Raw genomic sequence first — 22,547 nt, 5'->3', positions numbered from 1 at the left:
AGTGGGTTTGTACAGGATTGGGGTGGGAATTGGGCTTATCCTGGGGGTGTGCTCCAAGCATGGCCCCCAGGAGCAGCCCCTGGTTAAACAGCTGTCAGACACCAGCAGCCTGCAGTGTTTAATAATGGTTTATTGAGCTGGGTTGAACACATCGCCAGACTGAGCCCCTCCCCTTGCCAAAGCCACGTGCAGCACTGGTGAAACTGCAGTTGTGCCATGGTGGGCACCAGTGTGGGATGAGCAGCCTTGGCTGGCCAGGTCTGATCCACTGGGAGGAGGTGGGGAACCAAAATCCCTTCCTGAGCAGTCCCAGGCACAACACACCATCATGGGGCTCCTCTGGATGACAAAAAGTGTGTCCACAGTGCCTTGTTCTCCCCAGGGCAGGCAGCAGAAACGTGAGTGAAAGACCCCTTAAAGCAGGGATGTCTGGGATCGACACACAGATGTCCCCTCTCCTGTCCCCACCTGCCCAAGGAGCCACAGAGCAGGGGTCACCTGTGTCCCAGCAAGCTGCCACCTCCCACCCATGTGCACAAGGGTGGGGACAGGCAGGTGACGTTCAGCTCAGGGGGAGGAGGGAGGTTTAGCTACAAGCTCAGCATACACAAGCAGGATCACACACAGTTTGGGGCATGGCAGGGCTGTGAATCCATAGGTATACAAGCCAAGAGCTGCTCACACCTTCAGGAGGGCTGGCTCACAGCTCAGGACCATGTTGTTGGGTCTGAGGCAATCAGAGATGTGGGTGCAGCCACCACAGGAGGGACTCCAGGCCTTGCCCAGAGCAATCCTTTGGGATCTGTGGCAGTGGCTCAGAGCAGGAGCAGGAGCAGGGATGGATATTCTGGAGGAGGGGCAGCTGGGGCTGGTGAGCCCCCCGTGCCCACCCTAAGCCAAGAGCAGGCTGGAGTGGACAGAAGGACCATCTCACAGGGAAACCCCATGGCTCTGTGTGCCCCAAGCTCTGGGCTAGTGCTCTGGGCTGATGTGGAAGCACCAAGACACGAGCTGGGGCTGAACTTGGTGGCTCAGGTGGCAGGGAGGGGACGCTTTTCCTCCCAGAGACCTGCGGCATACATACATTCACAGAGGCACCCAGAGCACCTCAGCTCCAGCAGCTCCCGTGTTCCCAGAGCTGCAGGTCCCAGCCAGAGCCTGGTGTGTGCCCAAGGAGGCCTCAGTAGTAGGCACCAAGGAGGGTTGAGACCTTGTGCAGGAGCTCCTTGTGGTTGGCGTGCAGGGGGATCCTCTTGTCCAGCACCTGCCAGCGGATGCACAGCTCGGGGTCACAGCCCTGGAGGAACTGCAGGGGGACAGATGTCACACAGGGGTGTGGGGCACAGACATCTTTCATGAAAAATCCTTTCCTTAGGACTTTTCCTCCTGAGAAGCTGAGAGGCCTCAGAAACAAAATGTAAACAATGATTATCTGCTGCTGTGGAATGCAACAGGTGCATCTGTGATTGGTCTCATGTGGTTGTTTCTAATTAATGGCCAGTCACAGTCAGCTGGCTCAGACAGAGAGTCTGAGCCACAAGCCTTTGTTATCATTCTTTCCTTTTCTATTCTTAGCTAGCCTTCTGATGAAAGAGTATTAATTCAGAGAGATTCTATGTTCTGATTCAATTGAAAAAACTGAAAAATTGGAAAAATTTCACCTTTCAATTGACTCAGACCCTGGAAAAATTTCATCTTTCAATTGACTCAGACCCTGGAAAAATTTCACTTTTCTTGGGTACTTGTCCTGGTTTTGCCTCACCTGATCCTCCAGAGAGCCCAATCTTTGCTCCGCTACCCTCATCCTCTTTTTTTAGTATAGTTTTAATGTAATATATATCATAAAATAATAAATCAAGCCTTCTGAAACATGGAGTCAGATCCTCATCTCTTCCCTCATCCTCAGACCCCTGTGAACACGGTCACACATGTGCTGCCAGCCACACTCAACAGCACCTCCCATCCCCAACCCTGCCTGTTTTTGGGGCACACATATTGGTGCCACCCCACATTCATCCCCTGCTCTCCCCCACTGCATGCAGCAGAGCCCTGTGGGGCTGTGGCTGTGCACATGTGGCTGCTGTGCCCAGGGAGCCCCGGGGGTGGCAGCCCCTCACCGAGTTCAGCCGCTTCATCTCCAGGTCGTGCTGGGTGTCAAAGTGCACGCTGATGGCCACCGTCTCCACCCAGGCATTATCTGTGTTCCGGGGGTCGTCCAGGTACCCCTTGTGCACCTGTGTGTGGGGATGGCACCTGAGCAGAGCCCTCAGCACCTCCCTGAGGGCACCCTGGGCTGGGTGGGGCAGTGCCCAGCAGGTCTGCCCTGCTGGAGACCAGAGTCCCACTCCCAGTGGCATGGGGAGCCACTGCTGCAGGCACAGACTGGTGTGGGCAGCCCTCCCCTGGGGTCTCTGTGCTGCTCCCTGACCCCCAGACACGAATTATGGCACATCCTCACCTCCCCTGCCCCTTCCTTTCTGGTGGGAGCAGTGGCCAAGAGGTAATGCACCCTGCCTCTCTACACTGTGCCACCCACATGGCCCATGATGCCCACATGTCCCCGTGCCATGCTGATGTCCCCAGGTCACCTGTGTGCCATCCATGGTGATGCCCACATGTCCCCGTGCCATGCTGATGTCCCCATGATACCTGTGTGCCACCCAGGGTGACGCCCACATGTCCCCGTGCCACGGTGATGTCCCCATGTCACCTGTGTGCCACCCAGGGTGATGCCCACATGTCCCCGTGCCACGGTGATGTCCCCATGTCACCTGTGTGCCACCCAGGGTGATGCCCACATGTCCCCGTGCCATGGTGATGTCCCCATGACACCTGTGTGCCATCCATAGTGATGCCCACATGTCTGAGCCCTCCTGTGACCCCTGTGTGTCCCCACCTCAGTGCCTTGTTTCAGCAGGTTCTGGAACTGGGGCCAGAACTCCCTGCGCAGGATCCACTTGAGCTTCAGTGGCAGCGTCTCCCCTGGCTCCAGGGAGCCCTGTGCCAAAGCAGATGTCAGCACTGGGGCTGCCACCAGCACACTGCAGCCTCCCTCCCTGCCACCAGCCTGGCCATCAGGCCTGCCAGCACTGCAGGAGATGCCACAAGGGCTGCTGGTGCCTCCCACCCTCCCTCTGCTGCTCAGAGCCCTCAGCTCTGCCCCAGTGTATGTCTGAGTTTGCCTGATCCAGGGTGTGCCAAAGGATGCTCTGCCAACGGCTTAACAGGCTCACATGAAGGATGAAGCCATGGAGAGGAGGAGGGAGAGGCAGGGGGTCAGGGTGAGTGGGGGAATGTCAGGAGAGCACTGCTCCCCCAGCAGCCTGGCATGCAGGTATGTCACAGACATCTTCTATGGAAAATCCTTTCCTTGGGATTTCTCCTCCTGAGAAGCTGGGAGGCCTCAGGAACAAAATGTAAACAATGGTTATCTGCTGCTGTGGAATGCAACAGGTGCATCTGTGATTGGTCTCATGTGGTTGTTTCTAATTAATGGCCAATCACAGTCAGCTGGCTCGAACAGAGTCCAAGCCACAAGCCTTTGTTATCGTTCTTTCTTTTTCTATGCTTAGCTAGCCTTCTGATGAAATCCTTTCTTCTATTCTTTTAGTATAGTTTTAATATAATATATCATAAAATAATAAATCAAGCCTTCTGAAACATGGAGTCAGATCCTCATCTCTTCCCTCATCCTAAGACCCCTGTGAACACCATCACACAGGGGCTCTGCAGGAGGGGCAGAGGCACCTCCTGAACCAGGCTGTGACACACACCTGTGATTCCCCCTTTTCTGTGGGTCCCTTCCCCTTCCCCTTCCCCGTTTTGTCCCAGTTCTCACCCCAGGCAGTGCCCACACATCTGACAGGGGGTATTGGGCCACCAGCACTTCCAGCATCTTCTTCAGGCTCTTCCTTATGATGGACCCATCCAGGTTCCTCCTCCAGCTGTGGGAGAGGCCCCTGTCACGCTGCAGCTGTGGCTCCCCTCTGCCCAGCAGTGTTGGGGTTTGGCCAGGTCTCTGGGGTGACCCCATGGCCCCTTTTCCACCCCACATCCCCACCCCACACTCACCGGGTCACCACGGGGTGCAGGGCATGGTTGGGCCCGAAGCAGTGCAGCCTCCCACGGCCTCTCAGCCCCGTCCTGCCCATGGGGTTCCTGCAGGGTGACAGTGAGGGCTCCCTCTGGGCACCCCAGAACCCTTCCCTACCCCTGCATCCCACATTTTGGGGCTGTTTTTGGGGGTCAGCCCATGCAGTTATCCCTGCCCTGTAGGACAGTGGGGATGGGATGGATGTGCCCAGGCAGCTCTGGCCTCTCTGTGTGCCCGTGCTTGTCCTGCCAGGTGGCTGCCATGGGGGTGGCACTCACAGTGACAGTGACACTCAGTGACAGTGACACAGTGGCATTCACAGTGGCAGTGACACTCACAGTGGCACTCACACTGACAGTGGCACTCACAGTGGCTCTCACAGGGGCAGTGGCACTCACAGTGGCAGTGACAGGGACACTCACAGTGGCACAGTGACAGTGGCACTCACAGTGGCAGCCCGTCCTGCACGGTGTACAGCCCGTGGAAGCTCTGCCGGTCGATCAGCCCGTCCATGGTGTTGTAGTTGATCTTGAGCAGAGACTCCAAGGAGCTGCAGGGTGGGAGGCAGCCGGGCTGGGAGGGCTGGCTGTGCCACCAGGGCAGGGAGGAGGGCTGGGGACCCTGGGGGGACACTCACAGGCTGAAGGGGTCCTGCACTGCCATGTCCTTGTGCTCAGCCGAGTAGGCAGGGGGGTCGTAGAGCGGGAAATCCACCTGCACGACACATGGCTGGGTCAGCCCCCAGGTTGTCAGTCCCCCTGGGACCCCAGGGACACCTCAGGGCCCAGTCTCTCCCTCTGCCCAGCCCGTGGGATGCTCCCCAGGTGATGCTCCAGGCTCTGCTGGGGGCTGAGCTCAGAGTCCTGGCTGGAGGGCTCACACCCCCGTGGAAGCCAGTACTCGATCCTGTCCCTGCCCCTGAGCCAGCCGTGCTTCAGGAAATGCTCAGGTGGGTGCTTATATGCCCTGTGTCCCACCAAGCATCCCCAGGCATTCCTGGCACTGCAGGCCCTAGCAGGGATGGATCCCAGCTCTTTTCTCTGGGGTCACTCAAGCAGCGACTCCGGGAAGCCAAGGGTCCCTCCCAGGGCTGGGAAGAACAACAGCTGCCAAATGGGATGATGGGCTCCTCTTCCCACCACTGTCAGGATGTGCCTCAAACCTTCCCCTGCCAGCCCCAGTGCCCCTGTTCACAGCTCCTACCTCCCAGGGCACCTTCTCGTCGGGCACAGGGAAGCGGAGAATGTGGGACCCCGGGTACAGGAGGTTCCGGGCCAGCACGTGGCACGGGGGCTGCCTCTCCTCGGGCCTCCCCTCCAGGGCAAGCTCCTTGGTGCCCAGGGCTGTGGAGGAGCCTGTGGGGCAGACACAGACAGCAGGGTCCCACAAAGCAGGGCCCCACGTCCAGCACTGTGGGCTGGGGCCCTGCTGAGTCTCTCCATGGGGATGTTGGTGTCCCCTGGCTTCTCTTCTGCCATCAAACCCCAGGGGAGGGTGGGGATGGACTCAGGAAAGGCTGGATGAGCTCATGGAGACACCAAACCTCCCAGGAGCAAAGGAACCTGTGTCTCCCTGCTTGTCAGAGGGGTGTGAGGGCTGCCCAGCCTGGCGCTGCTGGGGAGGAGCGGGCTGTGCTTACCCACGGGCGGCACATCCTCTGCCGGGCTGAAGCCATTGCCCCGCAGCGCCTGCATCATCCACCGCAGGGCCTGGGCGCTCTGGTGCACCTGCAGGGCACAGCACAGGGTCACCCCCTGCCCCACTGTCCCCTGAGTGCCACGGGAGCCTGCCCTGGCACCGCCACCCTTGGCACCGACCGCCGCACCCTGTGATCCTGGCTGTGCCCTAGTGTTTGTTGCAGACATCTTTCATGAAAAATCCTTTCATTAGGATTTTCCCTCCTGAGAAGCTGAGAGACCTCAGGAACAAAATGTAAACATTGATTATCTGCTGCTGTGGAATGCAACAGGTGCATCTGTGATTGGTCTCACGTGGTTGTTTCTAATAATTGGCCCATCACAGTCAGCTGGCTCAGACAGAGCATCCGAGCCACAAGCTTTTATTATCATTCCATTCCTTTTCTATTCTTAGCTAGCCTTCTGATGAAATCCTTTCTTTTATTCTTTTAGTACAGTTTTAATATAATATATATCATAAAATAATAAATCAAGCCTTCTGAAACATGGAGTCAGATCCTCGTCTCTTCCCTCATCCTCGGACACCTGTGAACACTGTCACATCAGAGGGTATTGATTCAGAGAGATTCTATGTTCTGATTCAATTGACTCAGACCCTGGAAAAATTTCACCTTTCAATTGACTCAGACCCTGGAAAAATTTCTTCTTTCTTGCTCTGCTTTTGCCTCACCTGGTCCTCCAGAGAGCCCAATCTTTGCTCCACTACCCCCGTCCTCTTCACCCTGTCCAAGTCCAGCAGCTCTGCCAGCACATCAACCCTGGAGAGAGAGTGCAGGCTGGAACACCCTCAGCAGCCACCCCTGCCCTGATCCCAGCTCTTCCATGCCCAGGACACCGAAGGACAGAAGGAATCTCCTTCCCAGGGGGCAGCCATACCTCTGTGCAATGTCCCGGATCATCTGCTCCGTGTTCTGCTTCTCCTGGCACTGCTGGTGCTGCAGGTAGCTCTCCTTCAGGTACATCTCCCACGAGAGCAGGGCAGCTTCTTCATTCTTCTCCAGCTTCTCCTCTGCCCAGGGAAGAGCACGGCAGCGCTGTCACACCCCTGGCCATCCATCCCAAACCGCAGGAGCGCAGCCCCTGTGCCCAGCCCTGTGCCTCGGTGTGCGGTGCCATGCCCTGGGGAGGGGGCAGAGGGCAGGAGGGGGTGCTGGTGCTCACTGAGCTTGTGCTGGGTGGCAGGCTGGCGGAGCAGGCCCCGGCGCAGCAGCAGCTGCAGGTGGCTGAGCAGGATGAGGGGCGGCGGCGCGGGCGGGCGGCCGTGGTACTCCTGGATCAGGTCGTGCCGCTGGAACTTCCAGATCTGGTCCGTGTGCTCCTGCACCTGCTGGAAGGTGTAGCTGGGGCACAGCCCAGGTGTCAGCCGTGCCGGGCGGATCAGGGGGCACAGCGTGGCTGGATGGTGTCCCAGCTCTACCCAGCTCCCTCATCAGCCCCGAGCTGCAGCTACTCCTACCACATCTATGATCCCTGAATGGGATCCCATCGCTTCCACCACACCTAGAGCCCCCCAGACTCACTTGAACATGGCAATGAGGAGGTTGAGGAGGAGGATGTTGGTGAAGAGCAGGTACAGGCACAGCAGGATGACTGTCAGCCACTCTGGGAAGATGGGTGTGTTGTTGTCCCCGTTTGTCTCCGGGCACTTGGGCTTATAAGGGTCGGTCCCGTTGGGGCTGCACTGGTCGATGTTGAAGTTGACCCCTGTGGGAGAGCACAGTGTGATTCTGTGGTGGCCAAACCTTGAGTGTATTTTGGAGCACATTCTGCTCCCAGACAGCAGCCAGCATCCAGGCAGCTTAGCACCAGGCAGGGACTAAACCTCCATCTGTGCCATCCCAGGTGCTCTGCTCACTGCCAGCTCTGTGGCACTTCCATGGGTCAGCATGGCATGAGTTTGGTACATCAGCTCCGCCACAGCCACCCTGCTCATGGTTATCACAGCCACCCAGCTCGTGCCATGGTTATCACAGCCACCCTGCTCATGGCATGGCTGCCACAGCCACCCTGCTCATGGCATGGTTATCACAGCCACCCTGCTTGTGCCATGGTTATCACAGCCACCCTGCTTAGGCCGTGGCTGCCACAGCCAGTGTCCTGTACCATCAATGTAGGAGGGAATCTGCCCGAAGATGGTCAGGTAGGAATGGTAGACCACGCCACGGAACAGCCACTCCACACGTTCCTCGTTGTGGATCAGGATAGCCTGCTTGGCCACCCCAAAGGACACCACCCACACTGCCAGCAGGAAGAGGAAGAAGAAGACATCCTTCATCTGCAAAGACACAGGGGGAGGATGGCTGTGTCCTGGAGCAAGCCCCTCTCCAGGATGGCATGACAGGGGTGGCACATCCAGCTGCTGCAGCAGGAGGGTCCAGCCTCACCCCCCAGGACAGGGGGGAGCTCTCACCATGCGCTTCACAATGATGATCTTGGGCCCCAGTGTCCTGCTGACTGTGAAAATGTGCATCAGGCGCAGGCAGAAAATGATGAACGCCAGGGACAGTATGATGCGCCCAGGGTATAACGTTGATGGGATCAGCCTGGGCACAGAGGAGAGGAAAGGAAATACCTCAGTGCCACCATAGAACCATATAGAATCATTTAGGTTGGAATTATTGAGAGCGAAGTGAGGCCCTGGCACAGAGAAGCTGTGGCTGTCCCATCCCTGGAAGTGTCTAAGGCCAGGTTGGACAGGGCTTGGAGCAACCTGGAAAGTGGGAGGTGTCCCTGCCCATGGGTGGGCTTTAATGCTCCTTCCAACCCAAACCACTCTGAGATTCCATAATTCTGTGAAAATACTGTTGAGCTCTGCAGCTCACCTGCAAGTCAGCCCTGCAATAAAGACCAGGATAGCACAGATATCCAGCTTGTTCCAGAAGTCCTTGATGTACAGGGAAGCCATTTTCACAATCCCGAGTCCATCTGGATCATACAAGAGCTGTTGGGAAGAGAAAAGGGGCTGGGTGCAAGATGCTCATGTGTCTCATGGATGGAAGGGAGCACACACAGATCATCTGGCCATCAATGGATACTCTCACTGTCCCAAAGGCAACCTGAGCCTATGTGGTTTGCTCTAGGGCCATGGGAGGAGCATGGGGACATCTGGGAAGGAGCATGGGGACACCAGGGACATTGGGGCTCTTCAGGCTGGAGGAGAAAGGCACTGAGATGCTGAAGCAAAAGCTGGAAAATCTCAAACGTCAAGCAAAACCTGGAAATCCTACTGGGAATTCACCCAAAGGAAGAGCTCCTCCATCTCCTGACATTCCCAAAACAGACACCAGACACCTCCTGGGAAAAGCCCACCAGCCCTACAGCATTTTCTCGTGCAAATCCACAGCAGCCAAGGAGAATCCCTGGCCTCAGAGATGAGGAATCTGCTGGTTCCACGTGCCAGGACCTCTCGGAACAGGGGGTGACACAAGAAGCAGCATGGGAACACGAGCTGTGTGGTGGCACCTCCTGGAGCACCCAGAGGGCTGTGTGCCCTCCTGTGCCACCTGCCAGCCTGCCCACACCTGGCGGGTCTCCTCGCACACCAGGGAGAAGAGCCAGAAGTAGATGAGGTATTCCCGCCAGGAGGGCGCGGGCTGGAAGTCCACCATCAGCACGTAGGCGAAGAGCAGCAGGAAGGTGAAGTAGGACAGGGTGTTCATGAGGAAGATGACGATGGGCGCTGTGAAGAAGGCTCGGAGGCGCGCCAGGCAGCCCATGGGGGGCTGCAGCCTCTTCTCCCTGCTGCAGGAGGGATGGATGTGGGTTCAGGAGATGCCACAGCAGCTCCCCCAGCCCAGCCAGCCACAGGGGGAGGCTGGAGGAAGCCCTGCCTCAGTGCAATGTCACAGACATGTCTTATGAAAAACCCTTTCCTTAGGATTTTTTCTCCTGAGAAGCTGAGAGGCCTCAGGAACAAAATGTAAACAATGATTATCTGCTGCTGTGGAATGCAACAGGTGCATCTTTGATTGGTCTCATGTGGTTGTTTCTAATTAATGGCCAATCAATTGGTCCACGTTGGTCGTTTCTAATTAATGGCCAGTCAAAGATGCACCTGTTGCATTCCACAGCAGCAGATAATCATTGTTTACAGTTTGTTCCTGAGGCCTCTCAGCTTCTCAGGAGGAAAAATCCTAAGGAAAGGATTTTTCTTAAAACATGTCTGTGACAATGCAAGAGTGTCCCAGCTGTCAGAATACCTGAAGGTGATGAGCTTGGTGTAGAGCAAGGGGAAGAACAGCATGCAGGTGATCACCCTCCAAAGGCCATTGTCCACTGAGAGCTTCCCCCACCAGACCTTGGTTAGAAAAGCCTGTGAAGAGGAGAAAGAAGAGTTCTGGCTACAGAGGCTGAAGGGCAGAGTGACACAGCCACCCACAAGGAACTCTTGGGCACATTCCCTCCAGGGACCACTGCTGGGAGCCCACCTGAACACCCCCATGGGACACAAAATTCATGTTCTTGGCCTCCAAGGCCAGCTGCAGACAGGTTGTCTTCCCCCAGGCCTCAGAGACACGGGTGAGAAGCTTCTGGGCTCTCTCCTCGTCCTTGCGGTAGCAGTCTGTGAACACACCTGGAAGGGCCAGCACCAGCAGGAGGAGGCTGAGCTCTGGGGCCCACAGAGCCACCCTTCTGAGCTGGATCAGGACATGGCACCACACACTGATACTCCTACCAGCGTATGGGCATGGCCTGTGGACCATAATCCCCAACTGTGGGGATGGGACCCTCATTTCTCACCCCCCAGACATCTCCTGGGTAAAGCTCAGCTGCCCTGGAATGCAGGAGCAGCTCTGGGGGGGACAGGAGCAGCCCTGGGGTGCTGGTGCCCTCCTGCTCACCAATTGCTTTGTGCTCGTACTCCTCGGCCAGGGCCAGCATGTCATCGGTGGTGTCCGTGTCCTCCTCCTCCTTGGCCAGCTCCTTCAGGATTTTGCTGCAGGCCAGTGCAGCTGCCATGCAGTCCTGGCTCTGGCACAGAAGAGGATATGGAAAGCATGGGCACTCTGTCTGTCACGTCCCAGAAGCCTTGACAAGATCTGCCCAGCTGCCACAGGAAGGAGGGAGGGTGGCCCAAGCAGATTGGTGCTCAGGAAGGACAGCTTGCCATGACAAGGGCTGAGCCAAGCTCAGGATGGACAGCTTGCCATGGTGCTCAGGAAGGACAGCTTGCCACAACAAGGGCTGAGCCAAGCTCAGGATGGACAGCTTGCCACGGTGCTCAGGGTGAACACCTTGCCGTGACTAGGGCTGAGCCAAGCTCACCTGTGGATAACCCACTGCCTGGGGAATACGGGAGCAGCCCTGCCCTTGGCTGATGGGACAGGGTGGCTTCTTGGCATGCTCACTGTGCCACCAGTTACACTGCCCCTTGTCCTGGAATGCTGTTTATGAGTGGAAGCCTTCTCCACCCCAGCTGCCTGAGGGCTCTCTCAGCCTGACTTAGCCCACATCTGGCCCAGCACATCCCCTCTGCCTGTTTTGGCCAGGAAGGGAGGGATCTGGCCTCATGGTGTGGCTGGGGATGGATATAAAGTGCCCTCAAACTGGGTCCTTTTTGGCTGGGATCAAGATCAGGACAGTGAGGTTTGGCTCAATGTGAGCCCCTCAGCTCTGGGCTGTGGTACCTTGTTGGGGAAGCTGAAACAGGAAAGCCTTATAAATATGATTGTCTGGCAAAAGATTTTGAGAATATGGAAACTATAAGTGAGATTGGAATGAAAGCAAGCTTTGAGATCCCTTAGTTACTGAACAACAGGAAGACAATGGTGTGGCTGGCTGAAGGTAATCCGCTTTTGATGGAACAATTCCCTCTGCTTGCAGACAGGCCCCAGGGTCAGAGCAGACCCTGCCAGCTTGGCAGAAGGGGCCCAAAGAGGAGTTTTTAGGGTTTAAAATGCAACACAGTCTGGTAATGTAATGGTTCTGACAGGCTGTATGGAAATGCTATAGGATTTGTATATTGTACTAGATTGGTTAGTGAGAATCAGAATATTCAGCACAGAAGATTTATGGTATTGTAAAGGGAACTTTGCTCCCTTACCCTTTTACTCTCTTATCCCCTCACCCTCTCTCCCCCTCTCTTCTCTCAGGCCTGCTCTGAGCTGTGGCTGGCAGCTCCCAGCAGGGCCCTTTGCAATGAACCCCAAATCCCAGCAGGGCCCTGCACCCAGGCCCTTTGCAATAAACCTCAAATCCCAGCAGGCCCCTGCACCCAGGCCCTTTGCAATGAACCCCAAGTTCCACGACCTGGCTTCAGAGATCTCTCATCTCCATCCATCCCGACCATCCCACCCCCCTGGCTCCTACAGTACCTGTGCCCAGATGATCTCTGCCAGCTCCCTGCGGTTCTGCACCACGGCCCAGATGAGCAGGTCACGCACAGGGTCCATGGTGAAGGTGACTCGGCCAGGAGAGCGCTTGTAGAGGGACCTCAGGCTGGAGCCCTGCACCTGCAAGGTGTGCCATGCTCAAACGCCTGCTGCTGCCTCCAGCACCCATGCAAAGGGCTTTGCCCGCCTCCCAGGACTGGATTAATCCTGGGATTTTCACTTTTTCTAGCGGGATCAGGTGGAGTGGTGCATCCACCGTGCACCCACCCCACCAGCATCACGCATCCACACAGTGCTACAGCTGTAGGAAGCTGCACCCTTTAGACGACTAAAAGGCACTTTTAGGAGCATTTTTGAGCAGACAGCAGGACAGAGACCCGGAGGCGGTGTCCCTCCCTCCCCAGCGGTAACCCGAGATGCGTACGTTCAGCTTGATGTGCGGCACGGGGATGGAGAGCCGGGGCCGCTCCGCCTGCTTGGGCTTGGGGTACAGGGGCTGCGTGGAGCATCCCAGCAGCTCCCGCAGCACCTGCGAGACGTGGTGCATCTGCAGCCTCGGCACCTTGGAGCCGGCCGTGTGCTCCCTCTCCTCCAGCAGCACCTTCTGCAGCTTGCTGTGGAACAGGCAGGATGGCGCCAGGTTGTCGTAGAGGTAAACCAGCGTGTCCCAGGTGACAAAATCCTTGAGGCGCACTCCCTGCTCCAGGAACAGCTTCACAAAGTCGGGTTTGTTGGAGATCAGGGCGGCTGCCATCACGGGGTGGAGATCTGAGGGCTGGCAGGGCAGAGGCAGAGGTGAGGGGCTCCCTGGTCTCAGAGCTCCTACTGTGCTCCTCACTCGGGGGGGAGATTTCATCCCTGAGCACAGGAGGAGTCTTTGGATGTGAAAGAGCACAAGGCATGCACTAAAACTTGTGGGATGTTCCCAGGGCGTTAGAAGAGGGCACTCCTCTGCGGCAGTGGAGACCTCTGTCCCCTTGGCTGCTGGGCAGAGGGATGGATAGGGTAGAGACCACCTATCCCAAGTTCAGGAATATCACAGAATCACAGCACAGTTTGGGTTGGAAGCTCATCTCATTCCAATCCCCTGCCAGGGGCAGGGACACCTTGCAGGTGTCCAGATTGCCAGCTTGACCTTCAACATTTGGGGCATTTATCCTCAAATGTTTCACTTCTGGGTTCCCAGCTCCCACCAGCCCTTCCCAGCCTCATCAAAGGTATCTGAGCTGGGGGAATCCAAACTGTTGACTGCGATAGGAAAATCCCTTCCAAGTTCCACAGCCCCATCAGGAAGGACAGACAGCCCTGCTCAGCCTTGGCTTCTCAACAGCAGGGATGGCAGAGCTGGCCCCTGCCCCACTCATAAGGTATGAGCAGGGAAGAATTTAGACACAAACCACAGGGCAGAGCTGTCAAGAGGTATTTTGAGTTCTAGGTGAGTGTTTAAAAACACTGGTTTTGAGCAAAATACCAATTGCCTTTGTGTGTGCTTAGCTCTGCTCTGGGTGTTTGAGAGCATTTTTGAAGAACAGCCCCAGTTAATGCACTGGGAGTTCAGGGTCCAGGAGAAACCCCTTGAAAACTCTCCCTGGGCACAGCCAAGGTGAGAAGTGCCCGCCGAGCTGTAAGCCTGACCAGACAAGCAGCACAGGCATGGCCCTACCTTCCAGTCGTGGTCATCTGTGAAGATCTCACTCCGGGCAATGTCCACCCTGTTCCAGGCCACGGCCAGCTTCAGCTGGTGGTCCCAGTTCTCCCGACCAAAGTGGTCCTGGTTTCGGGATGCTGCATGCAAAGTGCACGGGGAGCATCACCCAGGGAGAAGATACCACCTGGGAGCTTCCTTGGGTGTGTGGCCCTTTGGATAATCATCTCTCCCCAGGAACAAGGTTTGGGGACTTCTTTGGTGACCCCATGAGTCAAGCAGAGGTAGGAGGTGACTTGACCCCTGTCCTGTTCACCTTGCCCCATCCTTCCAGGGAGGCCCCCAGCCCTCACCTTTGAAGAGGGCCTGGAGGATGGCCACATCCACGTCCTGCTGGCCATATTTGCCCTCTCTGAAGATGGTCAGGAGCTGCCGGCTCCGCACGATGTCTTGAATCTACAGGAGAGCCATGGGCAAAGCATTGAGCAGCAGCATCTCCTTCCTGCTGCTCCCCACTGTGCTGGGCAATTCCTCACTGCCCTCCATCTCCTGCAGAACCCCTGGGCTGTGTCCTCCACCGTGGACTGGTCACAAACACTCCCTCTGTGCCCAAAGGGAGCCTGAGCCCTTGGGGTGCCCACCAGGACAATGATGAGAGTGCCTGGGGGCAGATGAGGCTTAAACTCCCCACTGGGACCCTTGCTGCTCTTTGGTCTCCCAAAGGCTGCAGGGGACTCACCTTCTTGGTCCACTCCACCAGTTTGCTCTCAGTGAAGAGCTCGTAGGTGTCCTGGAAGAGGACGCTGAGTTTGCTCTGGATCAGGGCGATGGTGATCTTGGCCACGGGCAGGTTGGCCACCTGCGCGATGACATCGGCCACGCGCCCCGACCCTTCCACGATCACACAGGGGGTCCCGTGGGTGATGGCATTGTAGATGGTCTGCAGCAGAGCAGGGAGCTTGGTCAGGATCCCAGCCAGACACTTGCAGGCCCTCTCTGAGCCTGGCACCCTCTGCTGCTGCCAGCACTCCTGTCCGTGTGGCACCAACGGGAGCAGCACCCCGGGAAGGGGCTGTTCCTCTTCTGAACCCCTGCCTCAGCTTGCCACAAGCACTTCCTTACATCAAGAGTCCCAGGCCCTCCTTCCAGCACCACACACACGATGGGGATCTTGATGGCAACACCTGCAGGGAAGCAAACCCAGGGTGACCTTCCCATAGGGCTGATCCCCGCATAGGGTCTCCTCTGAGTGGTGGAGTGCAGAAGGCAAGGTGTGAGCAGTGTCCCTGACACGTCAGGCTTCAGGGGAGGGGAGGAAAACCATGCCCAGTGTTTGTCTGGCAGGTCAGACACATGGTGGGATTTTTGGGGGTGTTCTGTGCAAGGAGTTGGACTTGAGGATCCTTATGGGTCTCTTCTGGCTCAGGGGGTTCTGGGGTTCTGTGAGCACATGAGTGCATGTGCCATGGCAGGAGATCATCTGCACAGTGAGAAGGTGATGTCTGGAAGCTCCATTGGGACCTGGCCCTGTGGGAGAAATTACTTTCCCTGAACAACTCAGCATCACAAGGTTTGGGGACTCCTTTAGTGATCCCATAAGTCTGGTAGAGTAAGGTTCTTTGATCTGTGTCACGGAGGAACCAGGTTCCACATTTATCATGGCAATCCTCTCAGACACTGCCTGGATCCTCTGGGGAAGCCACAGCCCCTTGCTGGAGCCCAGGAAGGACACCATTCCAAGGGCATGGCCCATCCCTGCCTCAGGCCAGGCTGCGTGTTGCCATTACCTCCTTTCACCTTGGTCTGCTCAGAGATGAACTTCTCCAGCCTGGTCCTCAGGGGGATTTCCACACCGTACCTCCCGTGGGTCCCGTCGTCCACCAGGATGAAGTGGGAGTGGTTGCTGTCCAGGCAGGACAGGCTGCCTTGGTTCTCCTCATCCAGCACGTACTCAGCAGGAAAGCCCCCCTGTAAGGAGCAGGAGGAGACACTCTGGGAGAAGCCTGGCAGAGGAGCAGCAGATAGCCAAGGTGACCAGCACGTGGGGACAGGAATGGGTCAGCACTTGGGGACAGTCTGGCCAAACTGTCCCTGTGCCCCCACAGCGCTCATGTCAGCCTTGCCCCATGCTCCACTGTCCCTCACACCCACAAGAGTCCACCCAGGAGAAGCACAGAACCACTGGGCAGGGTGGAGGGGCTTCTCAGCAAATTCCAGCCTGGTGCCATCCCTGGAAGAGTTCAAGGCCAGGCTGGATGGCTCTTGGAGCAACCTGGTCTAATCAAAGATTCCCTGCCCATGGCAGGGGGTGGAACAAGCTGAGCCATAAGGTTCCTTCCAACCCAAGCCATTCTGGAGTTCTGTGAGCATCACTTGTGCCCAGCTGTGTTTCCCTGGGCTGCCTGGCTCACCATGGGGCAGACGAGGCTCTCGCGGTTGTACACGGTCCCCCAGGTGGCAATGCCAATGGTGACAATGTCGCCCTCCTTGTGGCTGCAGCTCAGCATGAAGTCTCGCACTGCCTCTCCCACCTGTTTCATCACACCAGCGTGGGACCCCCCTGTGATGATCCAGGCTCCTGGGAGGGGGCACAGAGGGCCATGGGAAGGGAGAGGCTCTGCCCACAGCCGTCTCCCAGCCTCCCCCGTGTGGCTGTGGGTCCCTGGGGTGCTCATTCCCCAAGAGATGTCCCTTCCCTGCCCTGGTGGCACAGGCAATGCCTTCTTCAGCACCTTTTGAGCCTCTTTTGTGACTGAGCAGGAGCAGCCCATCCCTGGTGATCATGGTCCAGGTAGGACCTACAGAGCTCCCAAAGCAGCTCAGCACCACCAGAGCAGCCCAGCTCACTGAGCCTGGCATGGCCAGGTACAACCACAGGGAGACCCTTGTCACAGACACGTTTTATGAAAAATCCTTTCCTTAGGATTTTTCCTCCTGAGAAGCCTGGAGGCCTCAGGACCAGAATGTAAACAATGGTTATCTGCTGCTGTGGAATGCAACAGGTGCATCTGTGATTGGTCTCATTTGGCTGTTTCTAATTAATGGCCAATCACAGTCCAGCTGTCTTGGACTCTCTGAGACTCACAAGCTTTTGTTATCTTTCAATTCTCTTTCCTTTCCTTTCAAGCCTTCTGATAAAATCCTTTATTCTATTCTTTTAGTATAGTTTTAACATAATATATATGTAATAAAATAATAAATAAGCTTTCTGAAACATGGAGTCAGATTCTCATCTCTTCCCTCTTCCCAGGACCCCTGTGAACACCACCACAGACCCTCTGCATCCAGATGACATTTAAAAGTCCCTTTCAACCCCAACTATTCTATGACTCTGCAATGTCATTATTCTGTGGTGTCTTACCTGTCGTCTGGGCCACCTTGACCAGCCCTTGCCGGAAGATGTTCTTCAGCCTTGGCTTCATGACGAAGTTTTTGGCTCCCCCAGTGACTGAGATGAGCAGGTTGGGGGGGTCCAGGCCCCAGTGCTGTGTCATGAGGTGGTAGATGACCCTTGGGGGGGTGTCCGAGGAGACACGCACGTACTGCAGGAAAAGGGACCACGCACATTTGTTATTTTGGATATAAACCACGGGGTCAGGGTAACAGGACACCTCCTCCAGCACAATTCCTCCTGTCCCACCCCAGAGGCTTCCCAACACCATTCCACAGCAGAGTTCTGCTGCTGCTGGTCCAGGTCTATGTCCATGACCCTATTCCTGTTCACTTTCCTGGGAACAAACATTCCCCAGACAAATCTGAGGGCAAGGACAGGGAACAGCCACTCCTTGAATCATGAGTCTTGTGGTTTCAGAAAGGGTTTAAGGCTGAGAGGAGGGGTCCTGTCCCAACCCCTCCACTGCCTGAGTCACTGTTGCTTTTGGGGCAATTCCACCCTTTCCCAATGTCCTCTCATCAAGGAGGGAAATGCTCCTGTGCCATCTCCCATGTCATCGCACAGGTGGCCAACCTGCCCATGGCCAAGATAACCATCGCCCTGATCCACAGGAAACTCTGTGTCCTCTCCCACGACACCTATGAGCTCTTCACTGACCCAAGCACTGACTCCCCACACACCCATGGGGGGACAAGCAGATCACCTTCCCTGTCTTCTGCCCCAGCCCTGTGAAGCGGATATCGCCGAAGGCATCCGTTGGCATCTCCTGGATGTGCCTGCTGGGGTCCCACTCCTTCCCCAGGAAGATGGGAGGCTTGGCAGCATCGTCAAGGTGCTGCTCCCTGAGATAGCCACACTCACAAACGATCCTCCTGAAAAACACACCGAGAGCTCCATGGAGAAACCCCAACCTCAGCCTGGGCAGGAGGTGCTGTTCTCCTGAGGAGCATCACGGACCCCACATCTCCCACCCAGCTGCTCCCCCTGCTCAGAACTTGTGCAGAAACAAGCACAATGTTTGGGGGGGGAAATTAAGTGAAAAAAGCCAAATATTTCCACCGGTAGAGATTTAGGATGGAAATATTTAGGGTGGAAATGACTGCCTGCAAAAGCATTGGAAATGTTTTTCTTTGGGACACAGAATCTCAGCCATGTGGTGACTCACCACATGCTGAACAACCAGTTAGAAAGAGGGTTGTGAATCCCTGTGACAGAAAGTTGGGATTTCTGGTGCTGTAGCTTTGTTATCAACCCTCACTTCTGCTCTCCTGCAGGGGAGGGAAGGATGGAGTGCCTCACTTACCCAGAATCTGACATCTGGGAGCTTTCCACAAAATAGGTGCATTCCTTCTTTCGGATGTTTTCAGGAATCCAGGAGATGAGATTTTCCTGGTGGAGCAAGAAAAGCAGCTACGGGTCAGGGTTTCTGGAAAGGGCCAGAAGTTATTCCAGGGGTCAGACACCATGGAGATGGGAGTACGTCTGGGCGCTTCTTGGGGTGTGAAGGATGAAAGCTCCATCACTGTCTGCAAGGACAAAGCCAGCTGCACTCGAAGGAGAAGGGATATGAGTGCTGGCCATGTGCCTCAGATGTCTGGGGGTTTTCTGTCTGTCCCTAAAACCAACCTGATCAGTTATTAATGCTCCTGTTAGTGAGCCACTCATTAATGCTGTTTCACGCATGTGCCCAGCCATCCCCTCTTCCAGCACCCCCTGAACTTGCCTTTTCATTGCTGCCAGCAGGGAAATGAGCCTTCCTCCTGCTCCTGGAGACACTGCTGCTGCTCTGCTGCAGGTTGGGGACCACCTCGAAGTCGCTCATCTTGCTGGGGTGCGTGGCAGGCTCATCTCCCCTCTCGGGGCACACCTTGTTCAGCTCGGAGGGCAGCACCCTGGCGCAGCGCCCGCGCGCCGACATGGCTCCTGTGTCCGGGGCTTCTCAGCCTCCCTTCTCCTGATCCTAGGCTGGGAGCTCCTCAGCATCCCCATCCTGAGGGCAGTGGAGGAGAATCAGAGAGTCCCAGAATGGTTTGGATTGGGAAGGGCCTTAAATTTCATCTCCTTCCACACTCCTGCCAAGGGCAGAGACACCTGCCCCTCTAGCAGGTTTCTCCAAGCCAGACATCTTTTATGAAAAATCCTTTCCTTAGGATTTTTCCTCCTGAGAAGCTGAGAGACCTCAGGGACAAAACATAAATAATGGTTATCTGCTGCTGTGGAATGCAACAGGTGCATCTGTGATTGGTCTCATGAGGTTGTTTGTAATTAATGGCCAATCACAGCCCAGCTGGCTTGGACTCTCTGTCCAAGACAGAAGCTTTGTTATCATTCTTTCTTTGCTATTCTTAGCTTAGCCAGCCTTCTGATGAAATCCTTTCTTGTATTCTTTTAGTATAGTATTAATGTAATATATAATAAAATAATAAATCAGCCTTCTGAAACATGGAGTCAGGTCCTCATCTCTTCCCTGTGCACACCGTCACACCCTCCAACCTGGCCTTCAAAAACAAAAGGATGCCCATGAGCTAAGAGCACTGAGGTGCCCCATCCATCATTGCCAGGGGGAGGGTGGCCCACCTGCCATCCCCTCAGCACAATCCTGACACAGGGTGTCCCCACGTCTGTGGTGACCACAGCACAATTCCCTGGGGGAGCCCCTCAATATCCCCAAAGCGCCCCAGCACTGCCAGCCTGTGGCTCTCCTCACCTGCTCTCCACTGCAGGCAGCTGGGATATTTCTGGCAGCAGGGAGAGCAGAAACTAGGTCTCTTGTGTGAGCAGTCTAAGCACAGCCCTGCATGGAAAATCTGGGAATATGGACATGCAGGCTGCAGGGACTGGGTGCCGGAGTCCTGTGTGCCCTGCAAAGGTGTCCTGAGAGCCCCAAGATGCACATGGGCTTGCTGCAGAACTCCTATGCCCCCCTGAACACCCACAGCCCCTTTGCTGAGATGGGAGAGCTGCTGGGGCAAAGGTGGAAATGCTCCTGGGGTCTCTGGAGCCTAAGGGAGGTGATGTCCTCTCAGGAGAGCTGGGATTAGGTAATGGAGGAAGCACCAGGCTCAGGTGATGCTCTGCTCAAGCTGTGGGGTCTGTGTTTAAGGAGGATTTTTTTCTGCTTTCTTCAAGCCAAATCCTTCATTTCACCCAAGGGTGGGGAGTCCTTGTGGGAACAAGGATGCTGATGCTAAATCATGGAGTAGCAATGAAAAGCTCTTTTATCAGCCTCCCTCCTGGGATCTCCCACAGCCCCACTGACCTTGGGAGGCAGATTTTGGCAGGCTGGGTTTCTGCATCAGCACAACCCCCAGCAGATCTGATTTTTGGAGAAAGAGCAGTTGAAATAAGGTCAAATGTACTCCTAATTCTTGTCCGTGGCCCCACAAGGCAGACAGGCTCGTGGGGGCTTGGGGCATGGCCACAAACAGCTCATAAACCCATGCAGGAAGGGCTCCAGCACCTGGAATAGCTGTCTGTCCTCCAGTACCTGGAATTCCTGTCCTTAGGGGCTTGGGGACAAGGACAGGCACACACTGCCTGCCTCCCAGCTTGAGGGGGTCAGGTTGGCCCTCAGCACACGGGGTGGTCACAGTACCCAGCAGGAGGGAGCGCAAGGGGGAAAACTGCCCCGATCCTGTCCCCCTGAAAACTGCCCCTGATTCTGCCACCCTGAAAACTGCCCCCCTGAAAACTGCCCCTGATCCTGCCCCCCCTGGAAACTGCCCGTGATGCTTCCCATCCCAAAAACTGCCCCTCCTCCTGCCCCCCATAAAACTGCCCTTGTTCCTGCACCCCTGAAAACTGCTCCTGATCCTAAACCCCCTGAAAACCGCCCCTGATCCTGGTGCCCTGAAAACCGCCCCTGATCCTAAACCCCCTAAAAACTGCCCATGATGCTTCCCACCTCGAAAACTGCCTCTGATCCTGCTCCCCTTGAAAACTGCCTCTGATCCTGCTCCCCTGAAAACTGCCCCCGTTCCTAAACTCCCTGAAAACTGCCCCTGATGCTAAAGCCCCTGAAAACTGTCCCTGAAAACTGCCCCTACGCCTATGAAAACTGCCGGTAATCCTGCCAACCCCAAAAAGCGCCTGTGATCCTAAACCCCCTGAAAACTGCCTGTGATGCTTCCTACCCTGAAAACTGCCCCTGATCCTAAACCCCCTGAAAACTGCCCCTGCTCCTGCCCCCCCTGAAAATTGCCCGTGATCCTAAAGCCCCTGAAAACTGCCCGTGATCCTGCCCTCCCTGAAAACCTCCCCTGCTCCTAAACCCCATGCAAACTGCTCCTGCTTCTGCCCCCCCCTGCAAATTGTCCATGATCCTGCCCCTCCTGAAAACTGCCCCTGATCCTAAACCCCCTGAAAACTGCCCCTCTGCTCCTGCTCCCCCTGAAAACTTCCCTTGATCCTGCCCCCCTGCAAACTGCCCATGCTCCTAAACCCCCTGAAAACTGCCTCTGCTCCTGCCCTCCCTGAAAACCGCCCCTGATCCTAAACCCCCTGAAAACTGCCCCTGCCCTCCTGAAAACTGCCCGCGATCCTGCCCGCCGTGAAAACTGCCCGTGATCCTGCACCCCTGCAAACTGCCCCTGTTCCTAAACCCTCTGGATACTGCCTGTCATCCTAAACCCCCTGAAAAATGCCCATGATCCTGCCAACCTAGAAAACTGTCTGTGACCCTGAACCCCCTGAAATCTGCTCCTGCTCCTAAACCCCCTGAAAACGACCCGTGATGATCCTGCACCCCTGCAAACTGCCCCTGTTCCTAAACCCCTGCGAGCTGCCCCAGTTGCTGCCCCTCCCGGCACACCCTGCCGCGCCGCCCGTACCTTTCGTGCCGCATCCCCGGGCCGCATCCCCGGCTCTCCGCCCCGTGCCCCCACAGCCATTCAGCCCCGTGTCCCTCCGCTCCGCCGGGTCATTCTGTCATTCTGTCACCAGAGGCAGCGGTGATGAGCGGGGAGCGGGGCAGAGCTGCCCGCAGAGAGGAGGAGGCGGCAGCCGCTGGCAGCTTCCCAGCAAATCAGGCTGCAGGAGCGATCCGAGCCGCGGAGCTGCAGAGCCCAGGCGGGCCCGAGCTTGCTGGAGAGGCTGAGTCACCCTGGCAGTGCCCGCAGTGAGCCCCCGATGCCCCTAGCCCCAGGTGGGCAGGGCTCACTGCACCCAAACCCCTCGGGGCAGGCGTCAGGATGTGGTTATTGAGGATGTCAGAAGTGCCTCTGCCCGAATTAAGGTGCAAATGTCACTGTCACGTAGGCCAGTGATAATGGTATGGGGTTTATCTGACTGTGAATATCAAATTCACTGGAGAGAGAGAGGGAAAGAAAGAAATAGGAAATAGGTGGGGGGGTGCTGGGGAAGATGAAACAGGAAAGCCTTATAAATA

General features: G+C 56.3%; 1 protein-coding gene and 1 non-coding gene across 2 annotated transcripts; both read right to left on the bottom strand.

Annotated features, from left to right (window-relative positions):
* Positions 1 to 135: 135 nt before the first annotated feature.
* TRPM2 (transient receptor potential cation channel subfamily M member 2) lies at positions 136 to 22,065 on the bottom strand. The gene is made up of 33 exons (XM_059479076.1): positions 21,991 to 22,065; positions 18,885 to 19,151; positions 18,465 to 18,550; positions 17,865 to 18,033; positions 17,129 to 17,309; positions 16,179 to 16,345; positions 15,555 to 15,735; positions 14,890 to 14,951; positions 14,507 to 14,707; positions 14,121 to 14,223; positions 13,786 to 13,907; positions 12,547 to 12,897; positions 12,105 to 12,242; positions 10,632 to 10,761; positions 10,218 to 10,363; positions 9,990 to 10,102; positions 9,312 to 9,531; positions 8,613 to 8,731; positions 8,201 to 8,333; positions 7,894 to 8,065; positions 7,311 to 7,494; positions 6,952 to 7,130; positions 6,667 to 6,799; positions 6,461 to 6,548; positions 5,733 to 5,820; positions 5,297 to 5,448; positions 4,731 to 4,807; positions 4,542 to 4,643; positions 4,072 to 4,158; positions 3,839 to 3,944; positions 2,897 to 2,998; positions 2,118 to 2,234; positions 136 to 1,306 (listed from the first exon to the last, which is right to left on the bottom strand). Exons 2-33 carry the CDS (start codon positions 19,077 to 19,079, stop codon positions 1,181 to 1,183), a joined length of 4,530 nt encoding a protein of 1,509 aa, XP_059335059.1. The 5' UTR covers positions 19,080 to 19,151; positions 21,991 to 22,065; the 3' UTR covers positions 136 to 1,180.
* Positions 2,955 to 3,039, bottom strand: LOC132077897 (Z6 small nucleolar RNA). The gene has a single exon (XR_009419158.1). It is a non-coding gene; the product is annotated as a Z6 small nucleolar RNA (small nucleolar RNA).
* Positions 22,066 to 22,547: the final 482 nt, after the last annotated feature.

The sequence above is a fragment of the Ammospiza nelsoni genome, chromosome 10, assembly GCF_027579445.1.
Source record: "Ammospiza nelsoni isolate bAmmNel1 chromosome 10, bAmmNel1.pri, whole genome shotgun sequence".
In the NCBI taxonomy this organism is placed as follows: Eukaryota; Metazoa; Chordata; class Aves; order Passeriformes; family Passerellidae; genus Ammospiza; species Ammospiza nelsoni.
The sequence above is the reverse complement of the archived record's forward strand: the minus strand, read 5'-3'. Positions and strand labels throughout refer to the sequence as shown.

What these genes read in the sequence shown, in the direction of transcription:
- TRPM2 (XM_059479076.1), bottom strand. Translation starts at nt 19,079, where the DNA reads ATGTCGGCGCGCGGGCGCTGCGCCAGGGTGCTGCCCTCCGAGCTGAAC. An exon ending in CTGCTGGCAGCAATGAAAAG is followed by an intron (nt 18,551 to 18,884) that starts GCAAGTTCAGGG and finishes TTGCTCCACCAG; the next exon opens with GAAAATCTCATCTCCTGGAT. An exon ending in ATCCGGGACATTGCACAGAG is followed by an intron (nt 6,549 to 6,666) that starts GTATGGCTGCCC and finishes CTCTCTCTCCAG; the next exon opens with GGTTGATGTGCTGGCAGAGC.